The sequence below is a fragment of the Lissotriton helveticus genome, chromosome 12 (assembly GCF_964261635.1).
Source record: "Lissotriton helveticus chromosome 12, aLisHel1.1, whole genome shotgun sequence".
Taxonomy (NCBI): Eukaryota; Metazoa; Chordata; class Amphibia; order Caudata; family Salamandridae; genus Lissotriton; species Lissotriton helveticus.
This window is the reverse complement of record NC_136073.1, coordinates 818,146,465-818,169,413: the sequence shown is the minus strand read 5'-3', so window position 1 is coordinate 818,169,413 and position 22,949 is coordinate 818,146,465. Positions and strand designations below refer to the sequence as shown.

General features: G+C 44.4%; 1 protein-coding gene across 4 annotated transcripts in view; it reads right to left on the bottom strand.

Annotated features, from left to right (window-relative positions):
- SHC1 (SHC adaptor protein 1) overlaps positions 1-22,949 on the bottom strand; it is a 135,747-nt gene that overhangs the window by 27,627 nt on the left and 85,171 nt on the right. For all 4 annotated transcript variants that reach the window (XM_078671073.1, XM_078671071.1, XM_078671072.1 and 1 more), the window contains one exon: positions 10,326-10,389. In XM_078671073.1, the coding sequence (XP_078527199.1) occupies positions 10,326-10,389 (64 nt within the window). The remainder of the gene's footprint in view (positions 1-10,325; positions 10,390-22,949) is intronic.

Below are 22,949 nucleotides of genomic sequence, written 5' to 3'. Positions count from 1 at the left end.
ATGGGCTGAGAGGGATCAGTGACCCTCTAACACCGCGGGGAAGACTGGACAACATGAACAAGTGGCAAAATGACGCCCCTCCACCACCATCATCATCATCTGGCCAGGAACACTGGGCCAATGCAAGATCCGAGATGACAGTGCCTGCTACCATCAGTGAGCACTGTGTTACTTTCGACTGAGGAGGATAGTTGTCTGCACTAAAACTACACTTCCAGGCACCATGCTGAGCACTGGGTCAATGCGGGCGGTTCATGAATGAAGTCCATAGTCCAACGTTCACTGCTGAGGTATATTGGCAAGTTTACATAAGGCTGTTCTGATGTAGTTCATTACCCCCCCCCCCCGCACACACACTCCTAACAAAACCTGCATTAGACCCTCGCACCCACCAGTCCCTCATTGAACTACCTTTTATCAGCAAGATCACTGAAAAACAGTCTACGCTCAGCAAGATCACATCAACCTCAACAATCTCCTGCAAGACTACCACACTGGCTTTAGACCACGCTACAGCACTGAAAGCTAAATTACACATCGTACACAACTCTCACATGAACACAGACGAGGAGGGTTTCTTGGTCCTGCTATTGCTGGGCCTCTCAGCTGCCTTCAACGCCGTTGATCATCCCACCTTTATTCATACCCTGAGGTTTTGAATGGGTTTCACTGTTAAGATCTTCTAAAGGTTCTCCTCCTTCCCTTCCAAACAACACCAGTTTGTTCACATGACGAAGACTAGGTCTCAGAACATCACCATCACCAGTGGAGTCTCCCGGGGAACCTCTGGCACCTTCAACCTCCACGTGAAGTCTCTATGACAGCATCCAAATTCACCAATACGCCAACGAATCCCAACTCTACCTTAAAGTCACCTTTGCTCCAAATAACGAACACCTCAAACCCAGCCTGCACCTCATTCAGACATCGATGTCCAACAACTACCCAATGTTCAACCCAACCAAGACAGAATTCCACTTATTTGCCAAGGACAACAAGCAGAAAATACCACAAACCTGGCTCAATGGTATGCACATTGATGGCTTTGAATTCTAACTTTCCCCCAATGTCAGGTCACTTGTATCCACCCTGGGCACCAACCTCACCCTCAAGGAACATGCTGCCAAGAAATCAAAGACAGCCTGGTACCAACACTGTGTACTGAAGAAAGTGCAACTGTTCCTGCCAGAAAACTGCTGTTCACGCCCTCACCCTCTCACATGTGGATGGTGAAAAACCCGGTCTGCTGTCTCGCAGTCAATAATGGTCTGCCTAAGGGTATGCTACACATCTCATCGGGACCTAAAGAAATATGATCATATTACCCACATCCCTGTGGAACTCCACTGGCACCCCTTGCTGGTACATACCATCTTCAAAAGTAGCCGTATAATTTACCAAGACATCGTGAACTACACCCCCATGTAGCAGGCTGACAGTTCACCATCTCTAGTGGCTTTCAGCACACCTTCAGCCAGGACACCATGAGACTGGAAGCCAAGAAACATAAAAAAACACAACAGTCCTTTTCCATCTATGCACCCAAGATCTGAAATAATGGCCCTCTAAACAACCAGGACCTCAAAAAACCGGGTCAATTCAGACAAGAGCTCATCATGACAAACTAGTAGTCCACAAACCAGCTACCTCTGCAATTATTTGTTAACTGTACCCTTAAATTTGATCTTTTACAGCACTCCATTACATTCGGCTAGGTTTGCACTATACTCTATTCAGATGATACATACATACATACATACATACATGTTATAACCCAGTACTCAAAAGCATGGGTGTAGTGCCAGAGATCTTCAAATGGCATCCCTGTACTCACATGAGGCGGAGCTCACTGAACGAGTGGAAATAACATGGAGAGAAAAAGAGCATGAATAGGATGATATCGCTACATCCGCATTGTTGGGGGGGGTGACCAAGGCGAGCATAGGCCAGGCCATCTATGAAAGGACCATATTGTGATGACCTAATGACCCAGTGACAGGAACTACTGGAAGGGCAAAACACAAAGCCCATCGACCTAGAACCTTGAGATTCAGAACCAGAGAAACGGGTTCTGTGATTAGCCAGTGGTCAAAATTAATGCGGACAAAGATGGGTCTATTGATGAACAACACTTTTTTTCTGTTGTATCTAGTTTCAAATGGAGCAACGGTGAGCACATTTAATTGCTTGATATTAAGGGTAAAAGGACACAAGGGGGAGAGGAAGAGGGTAAGAATGGTTGGTGGAAAGTCTGCAATATAGGAAGTTCGAGCAGTCTAAAAATCAGCTGCATACGTTTGATATTCATATAAAAATAGGGGGGAAAACCTGAATATGTACAGTCTAGTTTTGGTGGTAGGGAGGAAATAGAACTGTATTAAAAAATAACCAAGGGAAACGTTTAAGAACAGCAAGTTTGAGATAGAACTAAATTGGAAAATAGAAAGATTTGTGTTTAATGAGTAAGGAAGTAGAGTAGCCACTTGACATCTCAATTCCAAAACCCGCATGCACCAGGTGACTTCAGCAGTTGTGAGGGTGTGAAATAAAACAAGAAGATGGTGAATTACTGATCACTGGATCAAAACTAGTTGGGGGCAGGGGTGGATAATTACCCCCACAGTTGTAAGCACTGGGTCACAGCAGGTACCAAGGGAAGAATTACCTAAATAAATGGCTGGAACTTGGAAGGTATTAATTCAAAGAGGAGAATTACCCTTACAGTGATTTGGGTATTGGGTCCAAATTGACTGCAAGAGAAGAAATCCCCCAACAGTGGTGGGCATCTTTTTTTGGTCCTAAGACCACCACATTGGCTTCCTGCTGTCAGAACTCCTACGAAAGAAAGATCTGATCTAAATACAAAAACTATGCTTGGGAAAAGATCATTTATGTTACAATCAACTAAAAGTAGTAGTTTCTAACCGATGGTCTGGGGAAACCTATGGTCTGGGGACCCGGGGGGTCTGCGATGCCTACTCAGGGGTGCCACGACCGCTTAGAAAATGAAGTAATATTAACCGATTAATAACATGCATGTAAATAGAAAAGCAAAAAGTAAAATGTAACATTTTAAAACGTTCCGTAAAATTGAAGAAATTTGAAATTGTAGGCTGAAAATGAACTAGGTACCCTCAGATTGATTGGTGGCAGCAGTGCAAGTGCATCAAACAGTATAGTATGGACAACAAGAGTCAACTGGATTCAGAAAGCTCCAAACTTCCCAATAAAATTACGTTAATACTTGTTTGTGAACTGAATAAAATATTTGATCATTTGTATATTTATTTGATGAATGCTTATTCCTGTTTTTTGTGTATTTGCTTTGCAATTCAAATCATCGAAAGTGCTTAGGCTGTGGGCCCAGATTCAATCAATGAATCAGTGGGGGTCCCCGGATTCCAACAATGAATCATTGGGGGTCCCTGAATTCCAATAATGCTTCAGTGGGGGTGCCCGGATTCCAATAGTGGCTCACTGGGGTCTGTGGATTCCAATAATGATTCAGTGAGAGTCACTGGATTACAGTAACGATTAAGGGGAGGTTCACAGAAGTCAAAGGGTTAAGAACTACTGATATAACATTCAATTCTGTATGGGATGGGTAACGCTGATCACCTGATTTCCAAAGTCGCATTTAATACCAGTTTTTCCCGTAGCTACCTATAGCAATGATGTGCCCAATCTCCAAAACCTCCCCATATTCACCAGCACAAAAATATACTATAAAAAAAAGAAAAAAACTCAATGAACATTAATTTCAAAGGAACTTGCATACCACTGCACATCATGAACAGTCATTAGCCAGCATGGACTACAGAACTAGGTGACTCATTAACGTTAGGTTAGGAACAGAGCCTCTGACCTTCCCGACAGGCCCCGCAGTCTGCTATTCACTAGTCTGGTAAATCTCATCCCTACTGGATGGGGTGAGCAGGCAAAAGATAACCGCCCATGGGACACGCCAGTTGAAATCCAATATGTGGGCTCTCAACACTCACAAATTTTCCAGATGGACTCAGTACATGATCTCAATGGTGTGTTGGCGTAAGAGGTGACAGCTTCTCGGCTTGGCCTTCACTACCAACCTGATCACCTCCACCTGGAATGAATCTTGCTTACATTGCGGAAGGGTGTTAACTGAGTCATGACAGTTACTCTACTCCCCATTAAGGGCTACACCTACAAGACAAACCGGTGACTGCTAAGGTTAATGCAGGAGGTATTTGGTCAACAGATATTAAAATACTGGGAGTACAACATGCTATCCTATTGCCACTGAATGTAAGCAAGCGCATGGTCGCAGCTGTGTTAAGAACAGCTCTCGGCATTCCTTGCAACTTCACTCATGACCTGGACAAATTACAAACTACAATGCCTATTAACCAGGGCCAGCACTTCAATAAGGCAAGTAATGATACTTGTGATGACGTCACATCCTGTGGCAGCAAATTACATAGAAAGGTTAGAAAATTGCTAATTTGTGGATCGCGTCAGTGCTTTAAAAGGGCAGGTACTGTCGGGTATTGAGTGTCTGCACTTCTTTATTTTGAGAGGGAGTACCTGCACTTCTCAGCAGAGGTATACTGATTGTAAGTGGAGAGTACTTATCATAAGCAAGTAGGTCCTCCGATATAGGGTACCTGCACTTCTACTTTTCCATTTAAAGCACGACATAGGCAAAATGGTGGACTCCTAAACATCATCGACTCCTTCCACGCACCTAAAAACAAGTATTCATGGCCCGATCGATAATCAATCGACCTAGGCTAGTATCCCTCCGACCTGCAAAAAAGCACTAGTAAAAGGGCGCTATACACGCCAAGCAGCAATAACACTGACTGAACTCATTCATCCAAGGTAAGGTCCTTTCTCGGTCCCCCACGCCAGTAAGAGCAGCGTCCCCCATGCCCTGGCCCCCACACTGGGGCCCCCCAGGCCCTGCTTCCCGGAAGGCGCGGCCCCACCCTGCAGTCGCAGGCCCTCCGTCCCCTTCCTTCCTCTAATTAAATCCCTGCTCTGCTGTTCTGGCGCGGCCTGCTCGAGGCCTCCTCCCGGCTGCCAGAAGAGGCCATTTTATTAGCAGGCCGATCCATTACCTCTCATTAGCCGGGGGGGATGTCAGGGCCGCTTAGTGTCAGCCGGGCGCACGTAGCGCCCACAGGCTGCAGACACGAGGCGCACGGAGGGCGGAACAGAGCCATCGATCGCGCGGCCTCATTAATCGAATCCCCATCACACCAGGGCGGGGTATGGGTGGCGCACCCCGATGCAGCCACGGGGGTGGCACCGATGCGGGTGGCGAGGGGTTCAGACAAACGGGGTAATAGATGCACAACCACCCCGACCGTCATCGAGTAAAAGGTAATAACCGCGTGATGTGTAAATTAGAATACAGGATAATGGGAGAGGGGTCCTCTCGTTAAGACACAAGGGCTCAATTTGTAAACAAAACAAATTCACAAAAAATAAGTGATAGGGCCAAAGCCTTTTGTTTTATTGTTCCTCTATGTATTTATCCTCAACTAGCTGACATTTGCTATGTCAAGATAACCGGCTTTGCATGCTTAAGTTTTGTACCATGATTGCACCTATCCCATGCTTTTATTCCATTTTTGGTTTCTTGCTTACATTTGTCTGTAAAGGGCTCTGCTAAGAGTCTTGTTCGCGCTACATAAAACCTTCAAAATAAAATTAGAGGTCCGGCCCATCTCTTCCAGCTTCTTTAACTCGCTTTTGTCGGAGTTTTCTCACCCCTGCTTTCTCCCCTTTTCACAGCTTTTCTTCTTGCTGTGTGTCAAAGCAGGATGACGGAAAAAGTTCCGTCCCAAACGAGCATTGACAAAGCCAATAGGTCTCACCCTTGGGACCAATTAGCTTTGCTAATGCTTTTGGCGAAGCTGTACAGTATAGGCAGGATGCCACCCAGCATGGCCCTAAAAAAAAAAAAAAACCACCAAAAACCGTCAAAGAAATGCGATTTTGCAGCTGCCATTTTGTAAGTGAACGCACGTGCGCCTAAAAAAAATGATGCAGGTGACACTTTAAGGCGGGAGGGGGGGGCAGCCTGGTTCTTCTCCCGCCCCTAAATGATGCTTTCTGTCTAAAGTAGAGGGTGGGCATGTGTGAGGGGCAAAGGTGGAGCGGGTATAGGGGAAGGACTAGGAAGTGGGTGGGAGCGGGAGGCCGGGAAAGCAACACAGGGTGGGGAGAAGCGCATGAGCAAGAAAGCAACAGCGCGGGGGGAGAGACACACACGAGAGCACATATAGGTTGAGAGAGACAGTAACACGGAGCACAGGCAGCGTCGGATTGGTAACGCGGGCATTCGGGCAATGCCCGAGGGGCCGGTGTCCGAGTGCTGCTGTGGGCTGCTTTTTTGAGCAGTCTGGGGGGCAATTTGGGCGCTGTCTCTATTGTTCGAACAGCTAGCGGCCCAGTGGGTGTCTGAGTGGCCCTTCTATAGGCAGATGGGCGCTCATTACCTCCGTTTAGCAAGAGGTGTCACTCCCTTTGTCTCGCTGGCCGGCCCATTAATGTATGCATACTGAGAAGTGGCCTCACTTGTTTCCAGGTGTATTTCAGCAGTGTAAACTAACGTGTACATTTTTTTACCCCCACTCCACCCCATACGCCCCCCCCCCCGCTTATTTTTTTTTTTATAAGATTACGCCGAAGCAGTCATTTGAGTAGTGTTTATGCAAATGTGGGGCGATTTTTTTTTTGCGTGCCCGGGCCAATTTTCAATCCCGATCCAACCCTGAGCACAGGAGCTGGTATTTAGCAGTAGGGAAGCACATAAAGGAGACCGCTGGAAAGTTAGTGCACTCGCGGAGTGATTAAAGAAAAAGAAAAGCAGTGGATGGACAGAAGCCAGCCAATAAAAGACGGTAAAGTGGTTACGCTCCTGGGGAGGGACAAACAAGATTAACAGACTGGGACAAGGAAAACCATCAAATAAGAAGAGACGGACAAAAAAGCCAACCAATGGTAAGCAGTGGGTGAAGCCCCTGTGTGTTCTTGATAAGTCCACAAAAGGGGTCAGATGTACCTGGTACTGGTCACAAAATAATGGTCCATAAAAGGGGGCAGATGTGCCTACAACTGTGCACAACATACTGGCCGCTATTTGCAGACCGTATTTTTGAGACCAGGGAGGAAATTTGCAAAGCAAACCATGAACTAATAGGTCGATTTGCAAATTACTGATTCAAAGTGGGTCGCTTTTGGACACAGCCGGTCGGCAGTAGGAGTTCCTGCAGGGCGGTGACGTGGGGAGGGGCAGGGTGGGGTTAGTAATGTATGGATTACAGAGTTTAACAGGTAAGTAAACATATAAATAAATAAAACAAATTTTGTTGCGCGCACTGCATCACCAAATGAGATAATGTAATCCATACATTACTATCCCCCACCCTGCCCCTCTCCCTCCCCACGTCACCGCACTGCAAGAACTCCTAATGCCGACCGCAGCTGTTTGGACATATCTCATGAACATTAGTGAGGCAAGTCATTAATTGTGAGCCACCAGGAACCACATCCATCACGGGGAAGGTGGCCTGCGGAGATCAGCAGACCACAATGTTTTAAAAAAAATATTTTTTTCTCTAAATGCAACCCGGTTTCATTAAACAAAAACAGGATGGGTTTAAAAAAAATGGTAACTTTAATTTGAGGGTAGGAAGTGGTCCAATGGACCAAGCCCGCCACATTTAAACATTTTTTTTCAACATTCATAAAAGTGGTCCCCGGGGGACCCCTTTCTGTTTGAAAACGGGTTACTGCCCTTTTGAGGTAAGGGTAAAATATTAAAGTTTTGCAACCGAATTTCGGTCACAAAAGCCTAATACATACCACTAAGATTATTGAATTTGGAAGGTATGTCGTAAATGTGCCCTTTCCAAATACCGAATCGGTATTAGATAGTAAACCCAAATTGCGATTTGGTAGTATGTATCTGAATCACAAGTTGGGTTAGATACATAGGACAAAAAACTTTTTACATTTGCAAATGGTCGGATTCTGTGAATCAGGCAGTTTGCGACTGCAAAAACGCTTCATACATCTGGACCTGGGTCTTTTACAACCAGACAGCTTGCACTGTTGGGTAGGCTCAACATAGAAATGTGTTGGTGTCCACCACATGCTTGCATCCACATAAAAAAGGTGGGCAGGTGAGACCATTGCCTGCATCACCTAAAAATGATACATCAGACCATCCACTGATCTGCGAGACATTTTCATCTCACACCACTCTCCTTGCGTGATTTTCCTAAGAAGGTTATGCGCACATGCAGTGTTAATACAGACATGCTGAAAGTATTTCATATTAACACACATTTTCTTCAAAAGCTAGGGACATGTCCCTTCCTTGCCCACAACTGGTATGCATTTGGCCCCTCGTACCCTGGGGCCCAAGAGTCACTGTTCCTCCTATATACTATTGATAGCCGATGCCAGCCACCCGACGCAAGACAGATTTCTTGCTACACTGCTTTTCCAGTTCCTAGGCAAATTACCCCGAGTTAGGGTTGCCACCTGGCATGTTTTTTACAGGCTTGACCAACATTTTAATGTCCTGGCTGGTACAAAAATTTCAGGGGGGAGGAATCACCTAAACACGGTATTTCTTTCCCCTTTTCAATATGCACTTTAAACAGTACATGTAAGAAGAAAACATTTTAAAATGCCCTTATGAGCCCGGACTGGTAATTAAAGTAAACAAAGAGACAGGCAATGTTAGAAATGAACGCGGCCGACTTCATATAAAGTTCTACTAAAGAATCATGTCCAGGCCTTTGCAGAATGTTTAAACGTGTTCAGATGTCTGGTATTCTTCTCCGGGGAAGGTGGCAACCCTACCCGAGTCCACTCTGGTCTTAATGAGTGTTTAGGGTTGGATTAAACTGATATGCCAGTTCAATTACTGTGTGGAAACCTTGGTTAGATGGGGACTTTAGAGACTGTGTTATTTTTGGGGCACTTTCATGCAATTTAAGAGTATCAGGATTAAGAACAGCATAGCTGGTAAGAAAAAGAGGAATATAGGAACAATTTAAACATGAATCAATGTGGCATTTTCTAAATTTGTGTTCGAAGGCATGTGTAGTTATATAAACACAATTGCGCCTGTAAAACATCGGCTCCCCGGGATTATAAAATATTTAACGCAGTTAAGAAGCCACTCCCTTTTACTGAGCCTTGGCTGCACAGACCAGAATGTACTCTCTTTGAAGAATTTGTACCATTGGCAAAGAAGCGCAGGCAAAAGTTACTTAACAAAACAATATCCCTACCACGGGCATTGCTGGAAGAAATGTGTGTACAGGGTGAAAGTGAGAGCATTGTGGGCGAGGCAGGTTTGTCTTTTATAAGCAAGGGCAGAATTCTTGCAAGAACATTTGCAGACCAGTGCAGACTCTGGTTTTAACAACACAGTGTAAACAAGTCCACTGGGATATATATGGGATGACAAAGTCATAAAATGGTGCTGTGGCCTGGGAGGGGCAGGGGGTGTGCTAAATCTAATACCAAACTTCCACAATTAAAGAGGGGGAGAGGCTGTTGATCGGCAGTGTCCGTTTGCTGTGGTCAGTGCTTGATTTGTAAAAAACATAAGTGCCAGGGCCCTCGTCAGGAGCCCCTCAACTTGCACCACCCATGGTCCCTGCCATCTCAGCGAACGACACAACCAACACAACTACTAACCATCACACTCCTAAGTGTGACAGTTCAGACTATTCCAGGACCCCTAAGCTATAAGAATGGCTTAAGCGGCAGGTATCACCCATTTTTAATGTATATTAAATTAATTTAAAAAATTTGTTACACTCATCTGTAAATTTCATAGTCAACGCTACGATGTGACAGACTGTCATAAGCTCCGGTGTTGAAAATTAAGTGCCAGTGTTGAGCACCGGAAACCACCAGCTCAAATTAAGGACTGTTTGTGGTAAAGTTCAACCTCCTTTACCACTTATGCTACGCCCACAAGTTCCAGGTAAAAAACAAAGTTATTTTTCTCCATTTCATACGGAGGTATATGAGCAGAAACATGCGTGTAAGACGACTGGCAGTAACCAATCCCACCACCACCACCCTCAAATTTTGTCTGAATAGTATCGTCCTATTTGCTAAACAGTTTCCTACAATTTCGACCACTCCTAAACAGGACACTCTTTTGGCTAAAAATGGGCTACTCTGCCATGTAGCAGATGAATGTTTAATGTGGGTTTCTTTCAAGCCTTCCACCCAAGAAACGACAGCGTTTAAGAATTGGCCACCAAAGACATTTCTGTAATATGACCCAGGGGTCCCCGACTCACCTTTCTTCTGCGCAGAGCACCCTTGGCGCCAGGTACCGCCTCACACACCAGACTGATGGCTTCCCTAATATTGGAGACACAAGGTGGCACATGAAAGACTTGCATGCATCCGTGTAAATTCAACATTCAGCCTGACCCACAACCCCTTACAAGGGAGTAGCCAGAACATTTAAATACCCCCCCACTTGAAACATACCTATAATCAGAGCGAGCATGTGAATTGAGCAAATGCGACCTTCCTAAGAAGAGATCCTTTCATACCTATCCTTTCACCCTCATTTCATTTATCCATCCATCTGTCCATACTATCACCTTTACATGTGAGGGTCCTTTTCATAGAGGCAAGGAAAATGCCAACCTGAGCTCAGCAAATCCACTCCCAGGGCAGGTACCAAACACAAAACTGCTGTACAAATCCATTTAATTCATAATCCCCTTCCAGGACTAGGGTGTCCAGCGTTTGACCAAGCAGGCCAAATCCACCCCATATTGTCGAGAGACTCACATGCAAAAAATTGACATAGAATGAATCTGAATGACAATTGTTTAAATATTTAGTTATGTTCCAGAAAACAAAATCGGGCATTGATTCAACGTTGGACACCCTTGTTTCGGTATATAAGGCTGTCAAACAGCCTGAATGGAAATATATTTAATGCATGATATAACGTGCATTTGCAAAGCGCATGTTCACCCAGAAGGGTATCTTGTTGCTGAATAACAGATGTCTATTGTTACCCAACTCAATGGTATGCATGATTAAAACACTTAAAAAATGCAAAGATGAAGGGCGAGATGGCTTTTCTACTATTTTTTTTTCTATTACCCAACGTTTTAACTGGCACACATTCTCAAATATGCAGAATACGTGGATTATTTTGCAGCAAGGAAAGAATACGCCCCGCGAAACTCTTACGCGCCTTATTCGATTTAAATAAAAATGCAACAGACCACACAACTTGCCAAGATGCAGCTACGTGAGAAGTGTACAACGGACGTGAAAAGGAATACATCATACAAATAACTTATTTATTTATTTGAAATCTAATAATCATGGGTGAAAGGGCAATGGAAGCATGATTGTGGACATTCCTTGAAAGGATGGCCCTCTCAAAGGCTGGCATGGCTGAGGCAGAGTCAGACAGAGACCTCCAAACAGACATACAGACCCTACTCTTAAATCAAATGGGCCCTTCTGTTCGCCAACTTCTGGAAATGCCAAGGCCGAACTCTCAAGACTTAAACAAATAAAAATAACTAGATTTTGTTTTTTGGGGGGACGGGGAGATAGGGGTGAACAAATACCAGCATACTGCTGTGCATCCAGAGATTTTGGAAATCAACAGGTCAAGAAAACTTAGCATATAGAACATTAGGTCTGTAGGGAATCTTTAAAATACCTATGAGCCCAGGTCTAGGATTATATCAACCTGAACTTTAGAGAACTTTCTCGTCCCACAAGAGAGAGTACTGGGCAGCGTGAAATGTAAAAATATACCCAAGCTGCATGGCGGGGGCTACACTTCATACATTACAGAGGGAGGGAGGGAGATGGGCACTAAAAGACAAATACACAGCAGTACAGAGTGCGTGGGATTTGAATTTGTATGCAAGGGTTGGGTGGCAAGCATTAAGTTGGTGGGCATGCCCACCTATTTGTGTTGTACTTGATTACCTGGTGAAATATTTTCGCATTAAAAAAGAGAACCCTAAAAAGTTCCATCACCCTAAAATAAAAATTGTGTAATGGGTACTTAGGAGTCCTATGTCCATCACTCAGTTAAACTTTCACACAGTCTCAGGTTCCAAGCTCTCTTGCTATATATATAGGTCACATGTATGCACCATGAATCCCAGAATACACACTGAGCCGTGGGGTGACCGAGACCATCAGAGATGTCTTAAGATTCTTCTTTCCACAGGATCCAGTTAGGAAGGAGTACAATGTGTTACATTTACATAATGTCTCCAGGTGCACGCTCTCATGAGGCTTGGATGCAAAAAAAACCCCACAAAAAAACATCAACAAGCATTGGCAAAGCCAAAAAGTGTCACCTTTGAGATCGATTGGCTCTACCAATGTCGTTTTTCCATGCTGGTGTGCTTCAACGCCTGAGTTACAGCGGAGCAGGTTGTTTGTGTAAGAAAAGTGAAGTGCTAAGTGAAGTGCAGTTATGTGTTAAAAATTGTCTCTAGGTATAACCCTCATGAGACTTTTAATGGCAGGGCCCTAGGACAAGGGTTAAAAACAGTCATGGGATCTACTTGAGGTTTTTAATGTACCTCAGTATGCCCGTTAAAAATAAAGGTCTACTAGTTTCAGCCTTTAGTTTGGATCATAAGGCTTTCTTCAGGACCAACCAAGTGTCTGTGACCCAAAAAAAAACCGGGTCACAAAGGTGATAATATCAGCACACACCCTAAAGTGTGCTGTGAGTGTAGTGGATTGTTTTACTTACAAATCCTGTTTGGAGTACTTTGACTCTGAGCTAAATATGCCTCATGGATCCGATCAACCACTGCTACTACCCTGCCGACTGTTTGTCGTGGGCGAAAGGTTCGGTATAACCTAGTTAGCTGTTCGGGTCCCGTTGGCGCACCAGCGGGTCTCGAACAGCTAACTAGGTTATACCGAGGTTCCTGTGTTGAAAGCGTTTGGTAATTTTATTCCTGATGAAGAGTGGTTCTGTTCCATGTATCGCTTTGTGTGCGATACAAAGCAGCTTGAACATGGATCTTCTGGCAACCGGTAATCCAGGCCGGGCTTTCAAGTCAGGGGAGATGTGGTCTTGAGGTTTTATATGTAAGAGTAGTCGGGCAGCAGAGTTTGGAATCCGTTGTAGTCTTTTCATGGTCGTTAAAGGTGATCCGTGGTAGAGGCTATTGGTGTATTCGAGTTAGGACAGAACAAAAGAGATGGAAGCTTGGACCTTGTGTGGAAATCCTAGATAGGGAAATATTAGTCGCAGAGTTTTTATAGTACCAAAGCTTGATTTTGCTAGTTTGTCCACTCGGGCATTCATCGATAGCTTGGTGTCGACGTTCATTCTGAGGTTTCTTACTTCCTTCGATATTTTAGGCGATGTTCCCAGACCATTAGGCCATACGGCGAGCGAGTCATAATGTTTCCAAATTGCCACACCGAGTATTTCCGTTTTGGAAGCATTCAATTTGAGATGGCTCCACGTTATCCATTTATCCACAGCTCGGAGACAACTAAAAAGTGGCGAGTTTCCAATGTCTTTGGGGCATTTCAGTTGAAGGAGTATTTGGTGTCATCTTCATAGTTATATCACGTGAGGTGAAATTGATTGATCAGAGCTGTTAATGACTTCATGTAGATGTTGAAAAGCATGGGCGAGATGATAGAGCCTTGAGGGACCCCTGCTTATGTGAAGCACGGTTTGGACGAGAAAGTGGAGTAAGGATGACATTAGTTCTGTTGTGAAGGTAGGAGGCAATCTAGTCTAGAGCAGTCCCCTCTATGCCGGCTTCGTAGAGTCTTTGAATCAGTGTCAACCATGTCACAGGCAGCCGATGGGTCCAAGAGCAACCCTATTGTGGTCAACTGTGTTCTTCAGGTCATCCCAGATGGCAAGGAGGGCAGATTCTGTGCCTCTTTCTGGGCCAAATCCTGTTTGGAAGTCTGAGAGTATAGCATTTTCTTCAATGAATTGTGACATCTGGGCGAACGCTGCTCTTTCTATCAGTTTGGCCAGGAATGGTCCATTATCAATCGGTCTGTAGTGGTCGGGCTTCAGCGGGTCCAAGTTTGTTTTCTGCAGTAATGGGCGTATGTATGACTATTTGAGTTCTTCTCTAAATATTCAGTCAGTTAAGGAGTTGTTGATGATGATTCTTCGTACTGGAGTGGCAGCAGAGGTTGTCAGAAGAATGGTCTTGAAGGTTTGCATTGGACACGGGTCAGGAGGGCTGCCAGCAGGCCTACTTGCCTTCAACAGGTCGATAAATTCATCGCGTGAAATGTGTTGGAAGGAACGGAGAGGCTGGGTTAGAGTATTCTTGGATTGTTGTTTTGTAAAAAGGTCAGTGCTGGTGTTTTGTGTTTGTTTTTAAGTATGAGACCAATGTGTCTGCTTTGTCAGTGCAATCATTTGCCAATTTGTCTGTAAAATCTTGAGTAACGGGATAAGATCCTTCTGGGCAAGTTGGTTTACAGAACTCATTGAGAATTTTTATAGAATTCTTTATTTTCACATTTAGCATTTTGAATTTTGTCTGAATAGTAGTTTTTCTTCGTTTTTTTGATAGCAGACTTGTATAATCTGTAAACATTTTTGTAGGCGAAGTTTGTCTTGAATGGCGTTGGTTTTGAGCCAGGCTTGTTGCTGCTTTCTAATTTGTTATCATCACTTTTATCTCTGTATTTCTCCAAGGTACTTGCTTTCTTTTGTTCTATTGTGTGGATTTTAGTGGTATAGGGTTTTCAAAGGCTTCCTGTAGCCACTCATAGGTATTTAACAGAATTTATTGTTTCTCGATCTGTAATAGATGTTAGTTGTGTTTCTAAGTGTTCCAAATTGAGTTTATGATGTTATTGTACTATCCACTATATATTGAGATCTGGTAGTCTAGAGATTGCTTTAAGCTGAATCACTAGCCTCATGTAATGCAAAAATCATTTTTTTAAATCACAAATCAAATACTTGAATACATACGAGGGGCTTCAGTTCAGACCTCTTCATCCTTTGGTCTGCTTGCTTGTCTTGCACATTCTGATTCCATCCACCCAAGCATACAGCATGCAACAATGGATTATTAGCCCACTTCAGGCATTGGCTCCCCTGCACCTTTAGTGACTATTTTACTTGGCACATGTGCACATCCGCCTCAAAAAAACACACTACAGTGCGGGTGCAGAAATTAAAAATGCATTTTGCCATTTTTCTTTTACTTCATTATGCTTTTTTTAAAAACTCATTTTGGTGTGTTTAAAGTAGGTTTTCAGGTTACACCAATGTAAAGCCAATATTACAGTTTTATTGCGCCAAAATGAATCATATTTTCCTGCAATGTGCATTAAAACTAAGTTTTAAAGCTGATCAAAGCAAACCTGCATGCAAGAAAACTGCTCCATTAAAGCTATATGCAATGGTAATGGTTTTGTTAATTTCCATTTTTTATTGCAAGTATTTGGCTGTCAGATTTAGGCGGTAGTATTTCTTTTTTTTTCTTGTTGCATATGCATGCAATAAAAAACAAAACAAAAAAATGCACATGCTTGGCAAGGTTAGACATCATGTCTTTGCCAACGCTTGTTGACTATTTGCAGAAAGTTATGTAAATGGATTGCCATGTGTTTCTTTGAAGAATACAGGAAATACCATCTGTCTGTTTTGGAGAGATCTGAACAGGAGTGAACTAACCGCAAGTAGAAACATTTTTCCAATGTAGAGGCTTGAAGATTTTCCAGTGGCAAATTATCAGCAACCTACACTAAATTTCCTGGCTGCCCACTGGAAAAATGACCATATGGTTTTAAAACCCACAAGCGTAGAGACATCAAAGAACAATCCATGCAGTGCTGTTAAGTGTCTCACATCCAATAGTTGAATATTTCATGATTTGTCTCTTCCTGTCTGGTAGACTTTGGACAAGTTGAGGCAGGGATGTTCTTACACCTCAGCTGCTTCCTGGAAAACAGCAGCTCCAATAGACGGGAACCTGTGGCACCAACCCAGGTCCCTACATCCGGCAACCGCGCTGCCTGCAGAAGATGGCCTAGAAAAGTGTAAGCGATATTCTACACATTGACGCGTTTCAAGAGTTGCTTCTAAGCAAAGGATCACCAAAGAAAGCCAGCAGGGATTGTATTAATTAGCTTTGCAATGTGGTGAAGCTCCCTTGACCAGTTTTTAAAACTTCTAGCAGTCCTCCATGATAATAAAATAATTTGTAAAGTGCTTGGTCACACCACAACGGTGTGTCCCCGCGCTGGAATGTAGATCAAACTAGAAGAGGGGAACACTCAAAGGAAAACAAGAGAACAGAAGACAACGGACCGGATTAGAATTGAGCAAGATTGCTAAAAAGCCATGTTTTCAGTTTTATCCTAAAGTCAGTTTCCGATTGGAGAATCACTGAGGATCCTGGGAAGGGAGTTCCATAGTTTAGCCACTATGTACCAAAAGATTTAGCTCCCATTCTCACCTTCCTGATCTTGGGGATCGCGCCAGATTGGCAACAGAAGATCTGAGGTTACAAGTAGGGACGTCGGTTGAAACCAGAGTGAATTTAGCTGTGGCCTTTTTTGCATTAGAATGCGGTGGCATATGCCTAGAGCTTTAAAGCGGATTATTTTAGTTACTGGGAGCCAGTGTAGCTGGTCGAGGGCGCTAGAAGTTGACGATCATTTGGGGAGATTCAGAATCAGTCTAGCTGCCACCTTTTGGACTCGTTGCAACAGTCTAAGATTCCCTTTGTAGGCATCTAAGTATAGTACATTCCCGTAGTCCAGCTGGGAGGTAATGAGAGGGGAGAGGGTGTGGTCTGATGGCTAGATTGCCGACTTTGGTGCTGGAACCCAAGGTTCGAGCCTCAGGGTCGCGTTCACATCCTGTGATTCTGGGCAAATCACTTAATCTCCCCATTCCTGAATGTGTCCTTGTGGAACGTAACCGGTGCTCATGTAAAGCGCTCCAATACCTTTGGGGCGAGTTTGCAATATATAAATCTGCATTAAAATAAAAACAAATTTTTATTGAGTGCATGAACTATGATTTTCCGCGATCTGGTAGGAATTAGTTCGAGCATTTGCCACAGAGTCTTTAGAGTGCCAAAACATTTCCCTGCAGTTTTACAAAATTTGATCTTCATAGGGTTGTTTTGAGTCAAAGATTACTCACAGGTTCCTGGCCTTGTGTTTAGGGGCTGTGGGTTCCCCCAGGGACACTGTCCACCAGGCTGATGTCAAATTGAGTGAGTTCTTCCAAATAGTAGAATCTTCGTTATGTAGGCATTCAGTTTTAATCAGTTGTTACTCATCCAAGATGCAACGTCAGACAAATTGGCCTTAAACCTCTTGGCCATGATGGCAGTGGAATCCGACAGATTTACTATTAGTTGAGTGTCGTCGGCATACAATACCACTTGAACATTATGACTTTTAACAATGTCTGCCAGGGGTTTCATATATAGATTGAATAAAGTGGGGCTCAAGATGTAGAGCGAAACCAGTCCGAAACACAGGATTTGAGTGTAACTTGGAAGGATCTGTCACGTAAAAAGGAACTAAATCATTCCAGGGCATTGCCTCTAATTCCGGAATCCTGATGCGTTTGGACCAATACGTCATGCAACACCATGTCAAAGGCTGCACTCAGATCGAGTAGTATCAGAACAGAGGTCTGGCCCATGTCAGCATTCTGTCTCAGTGTTTCCTCAGATAGGAGGAGGGCAGATTCAGTGGAGTACGTTGCCCTAAAAACAGATTGCGTAGGGTCTAGCAAGTCATTGGATTCTAGGAAACTAGTCAAGCAGGTATTGACATGCTTCTCTAATATTTTTATCCCAAACGGGAGAAGGGAGGTGGGTCTTAAACTGTATAGAATGGAAGGGTCAATCGAGAGATTTTTCCTCCATCATGAACATATATATATATGGGGGGGGGGGGGGGCTGATTCCATAGCTTCTCTTCATCACAGGACATTGATACCATGCTTACACATATTTTGTTCAATCTAGGTTCCACCTCCTTTTTTTGTCCCCAGTTCCTTTAACCTGAACATTCTTGGTGGCTTGTGTTCACTGAACTAGGCTCTCTGGTGCTTTTGACGTGGGCAATTGACCCAAATTGGGGAGCGCCACCCATACAGATGCAATACCATAACTATACTCCTCTAATTAACCCTAGAAGTACCACCTGCCACTCTTCTTCTAAAGGGGACCTCCCTCTAATTGTACAGTTTAGGTCTAGGAAAACCCACCAAAAAAAACTATCAAAAACCTCCCACTTGACCTATATTTCTTTCCTTGTAGGGCAAAAAGAACTCCAATGGGTTAATAATCTACAGTCTGAGACATGATCCATACTTGCTACTTTATCAAAAATATTTACTTATTTCTTATTTTTTTAACATGATTTACTTCAATATTTGTATCAAAAAAGTTTTAAAAACATACATTGTGTTCATAATTTTATCAATTTTTCTTTTGTTTAACAAATGTGTTGTACAGTTCATAGAGCTATTTGTACATCATTGATGTTGTGTATAACCAACCCCTATAAATTCACCACACTCGTACGGACCTCTCGCTTCCACACACATACTCGCACAAGTCATTCACACTGTCAACCCACCCAAGAGCACATACACCTTCTGGTCAGTGTGCAAATAATCATTTTGTAAATTAGCGGACTTTTTTTTTTTAACAGAACTGGCGTGTTTATTTGATTCTTTAAACATAGTTTAAAGCTCATACACCTTGGTCATTCATAAACTCTCAGGTAAATCTTGTGCTTGGCTGTTGGGCAAAAGCTGTGCAGTGTGAGAGGCTTGATCGCTATTGCTTCTATTGGGTTCCACTAGGAAATTATGGATTAGACCTACGCTTAAAGGTAAATAGTTGTTGGGACTTCTGGTCAGCCCCAAGACAAGACTTACAGGTACTAAATATGGAATTTAGGTGACCATACAAAGTTTTCAGGGGCCGAATGAGGATCAGTTTTCATGTTGAAAAGTTTCAAGACATAAATGATAGATAACGGTGGCCCTGGTACCAGTTTTGGTCATCGCTGGTGCTGTGAAAATGATTGGCCAGTGTCCACCTCGAAAATCTGCTGACAACCTAGTGGACGAAGGGCAACGGATTCCCAGAAAGCAGTTTACAGCAACAAAAAGTGTAAATGAAAACTGTCAGTTACTGGCTTTGCTCCTAGTATGTAATGGACTCCGTCTTTAGGTTTAGATAGACTGATTTTTCTTCAGAAATGGAAACTGCTAGTTGTGGATCAGGTAATGAACTCTTGGAGTTGCCTTTATTTTCTCTGATGAAGATATGCCTTGGATAGGAGAGGCGTCCATCTACAGATAAACCCTAGTTACGTACCCGCAAAGTTGAAACACACCACCAGAAAGGGTACTGTTGGAATACATTAGAGAGGACTCCATAGAAAAGGAACAAACTATACGAGACAATGTAAGAGATTCTATATTTTCTTTGGTACGAAATAGCCCTTTTCGAAGATAAAGGAAGGAGTAAACATCTTTGTTCATCTTTAGTAATGCAAGCTACAAGTACTATACACCCAGAACCATGCAGCTTATTAGAACCCGTTCTAGCTCTTTACCTTTTGCAGGTACTACCAAGTAAACTGAAGAGTATGGTGCTGCCGAGATCATAGATGAGTTTATCCATTCCTCCTAGTTTTCCAAGTTGTGACTACACGGATCTTCTGGCCTATGATTTCGGGTGGATATTGAGGAGGTTTGTTTTGAGTCTGGTGTATAAACGTACACCAGCATGATCACTGATGGAAGGTCGTTCTTCAGTAAACGAAGCAAATGGGCTCGGCAGTGTCTGTCTCGAATGAGCTTCATTCAGTGGTAGATCTACCTCTGACAACAAGCACTGGCAATGCCAACAGGACTCGCTTTAAAGGAGTGCTGCATGGTAATGCGAACCATTACAAGTAGTTAGCATGGAAATAGATACGTATTTGACTGGAAGCAAAACAAGCATTGGAAATGCAATAGGTCTCGCAGCATTAGAGTTAGTGCTTTTAGAATTGTTTATGGGTTTTTTTGTAAATCTTTAGCATTTTTGTTTCCTGTAGCCAATGCTAAAGAATTAAAAAAAAAAAAAAACATAAACATTTCTAAAAGCTCTAACTCAAATGCTCCGAGACCTATTCCACTGTGTGAGGGTGAGGGGTTGAGGGTGGGTGAGGGTGAGTGAGGGTGAGGGGTTGAGGGTGAGTGAGAGTGAGGGTGAGGGTGAGTAAGGGTGAGGGTGAGTAAGGGTGAGGGTGAGTAAGGGTGAGTGTGAGTGAGGGTGAGTGAGGGTGAGTGAGGGTGAGTGAGGGTGAGTGAGGGTGAGTGAGGGTGAGTGAGGGTGAGTGAGGGTGAGGGTGAGGGTGAGTGAGGGTGAGGGTGAGGGTGAGTAAGGGTGAGGGTGAGTAAGGGTGAGTGAGTGTGAGTGAGGGTGAGTGAGGGTGAGTGAGGGTGAGTGAGGGTGAGGGTGAGTGAGGGTGAGTGAGGGTGAGTGAGTGTGAGTGAGTGAGGGTGAGGGTGAGTAAGGGTGAGGGTGAGTAAGGGTGAGGGTGAGGGTGAGTGAGTGTGAGTGAGTGTGAGTGAGTGTGAGTGAGGGTGAGTGAGGGTGAGTGAGGGTGAGTGAGGGTGAGTGAGGGTGAGTGAGGGTGAGTGAGGGTGAGGGTGAGTGAGGGGGAGGGGTTGATGTTGAGGGTGAGGGGTTGAGGGTGAGTGAGGGGTTGAGGGTGAGTGAGGGTGAGGGTGAGTGAGGGTGAGGGGTTGAGGGTGAGTGAGAGTGAGGGTGAGTGAGGGGTTGAGGGTGAGTGAGGGTGAGGGGTTGAGGGTGAGTGAGGGTGAGGGGTTGAGGGTGAGTGAGGGTGAGTGAGGGTGATGGGTTGAGGGTGAGTGAGGGTGAGGGTGAGTGAGGGTGAGGGTGAGTGAGGGTGAGGGTGGGTGAGGGTGAGTGAGGGTGAGGGTGAGTGAGGGTGAGGGTGAGTGAGGGTGAGGGTGAGTGAGGGTGAGTGAGGGTGAGGGGTTGAGGGTGAGTGAGGGTGAGGGTGAGTGAGGGTGAGGGTGAGTGAGGGGTTGAGGGTGAGTGAGGGTGAGTGAGGGGTTGAGGGTGAGTGAGGGTGAGGGTGAGTGAGGGTGAGGGGTTGAGGGTGAGTGAGGGACCGCAAAGCTATGGGGGGCAGAAATACCACAGGAGGGGGCTATAGCATAAATACCACTGGGAGTTGATAGAGCGGGAAAACGGCCAGAGATTTGCAGGGCAGAGAGAGCACCACAGCGAGACAGCAAGGTGCGAACTGTGTGAGATATTGTGACCGGCGCACGGTGGGGCATTCCCAGGGTAGAAACGCACTGGGACAGTGGCAGGACAGAGAACCCGCGCGAAGCTGGAATGGCAAGAAGATCTCTGGGGTTGGTATGGGTTGAGTACCACTAAGGCTGGTAGGAGGGGTGTACCACGTGAGACTGGGGAGTGTGAAATAGGAGCAGCTTTGTGAAAAACGCCGGAGGGTGGTCCGTGGAGAATTTGGAGATTATTGAAAGCATGGCGGCGCCCCCAGATGTTCTTGTTCTGCGTACAGTGTTGTGGACGCGCAAATAGCCGGAAATCCGTGAATTGCTCACGGCAGCAGCGGCGGTGTTGCAGGACTCCTGCATGGTGCTTGCCAGAACTTGGATAACTTCAGAGAATACGGATAAAGTACATTTCAATGCACGCAGGAGACTCCAGGAAAAGGTGCAAGGCGCACCGAAAATGGAACTGCCTGACAGGATGCAGATTTAGAAGGTCGCGTGCCAAATGCAAATAATTAAGACAGTGCTGCATTCCGTAATGTAGCCCGTGAAGCAGCATGCTGGAACAATGACAGAGGGATCTGCTTAGCAAAACAGTCATTCCAGGGAAAACAGCATGACCAGGCGAGAGCAGAATGCTGTGACGCACTTAAAGCAGGCATGGAAATTCTGCCAGGCTAACTCAATCTATCTTCGATGATTCAAGTCTCTTCTGCAGGTAAAGATTACGAAGCGGACGGCACATGAGCGTTTGTTATAATGCAAACCGCTCGAGCTAACTCGACAGACGTCTGAAGCAGGACCAGGGCGCCTAGAAGACCACCCGAGGTGATACACAGTGGTATGCAAGGGATGGCACCCACTCATTCGATCTCACGCAGGTTCACATAATAACAGCTCTCTAACACTCTAGGTCAAATTTTGAAGTGCATATTAGGGAGTCAGGGAGGAGATATGGTGGTGGTGGGGGGGAGGGGGGGTAGTGTTGCTAAAGGAGATTTTGAAAATCGTCAGGTCATTTAAGATATAAATGCGCGAGCGATAAGGATTAACACAACCAAGAATGGGGAAATGAAGCAAAATACACGCAGAATGGGGCAAGTGGCAAGACAAACTTGAAACAAAAGGGGGAGGGTAAGGGTTCGTAGGCATGCTATAGATGCCGATCCTGCCACGCCTCTGTAGCAAACTAGAAACTATATGGTAGGCAGGGACATTCGGAAAGATGTCAGCTACTTTAGGCAGTGTTCTATCTACCGTAACAGCATAAAAAATGTTTTTAAAAACGGTTCGACTTAATGGTTTGACGGTAAGAGCTGTAATTTTAAGTACTGAAAAATAGAGCTTGTGCAAAATTCCATGAAAAATAAACTGGAAATCTTTAGATTTATACAGCAGCTGAGGAAATTGCCCACTTATTTTCATTTTTTTCCATTTCAAAATACTTATTTTTTTTCACGCTGCATACAGACATGTAACATAATTTTGTTAAAGATTTGATCCAAACTTCAAGTTACCGGCAATATTTTCCATTATACAGAAAACCATGGCAGTTCACAGCAGCTGTGCTTTAATGTACAACAAATCGGGAATCTTTTTTTATTCCACT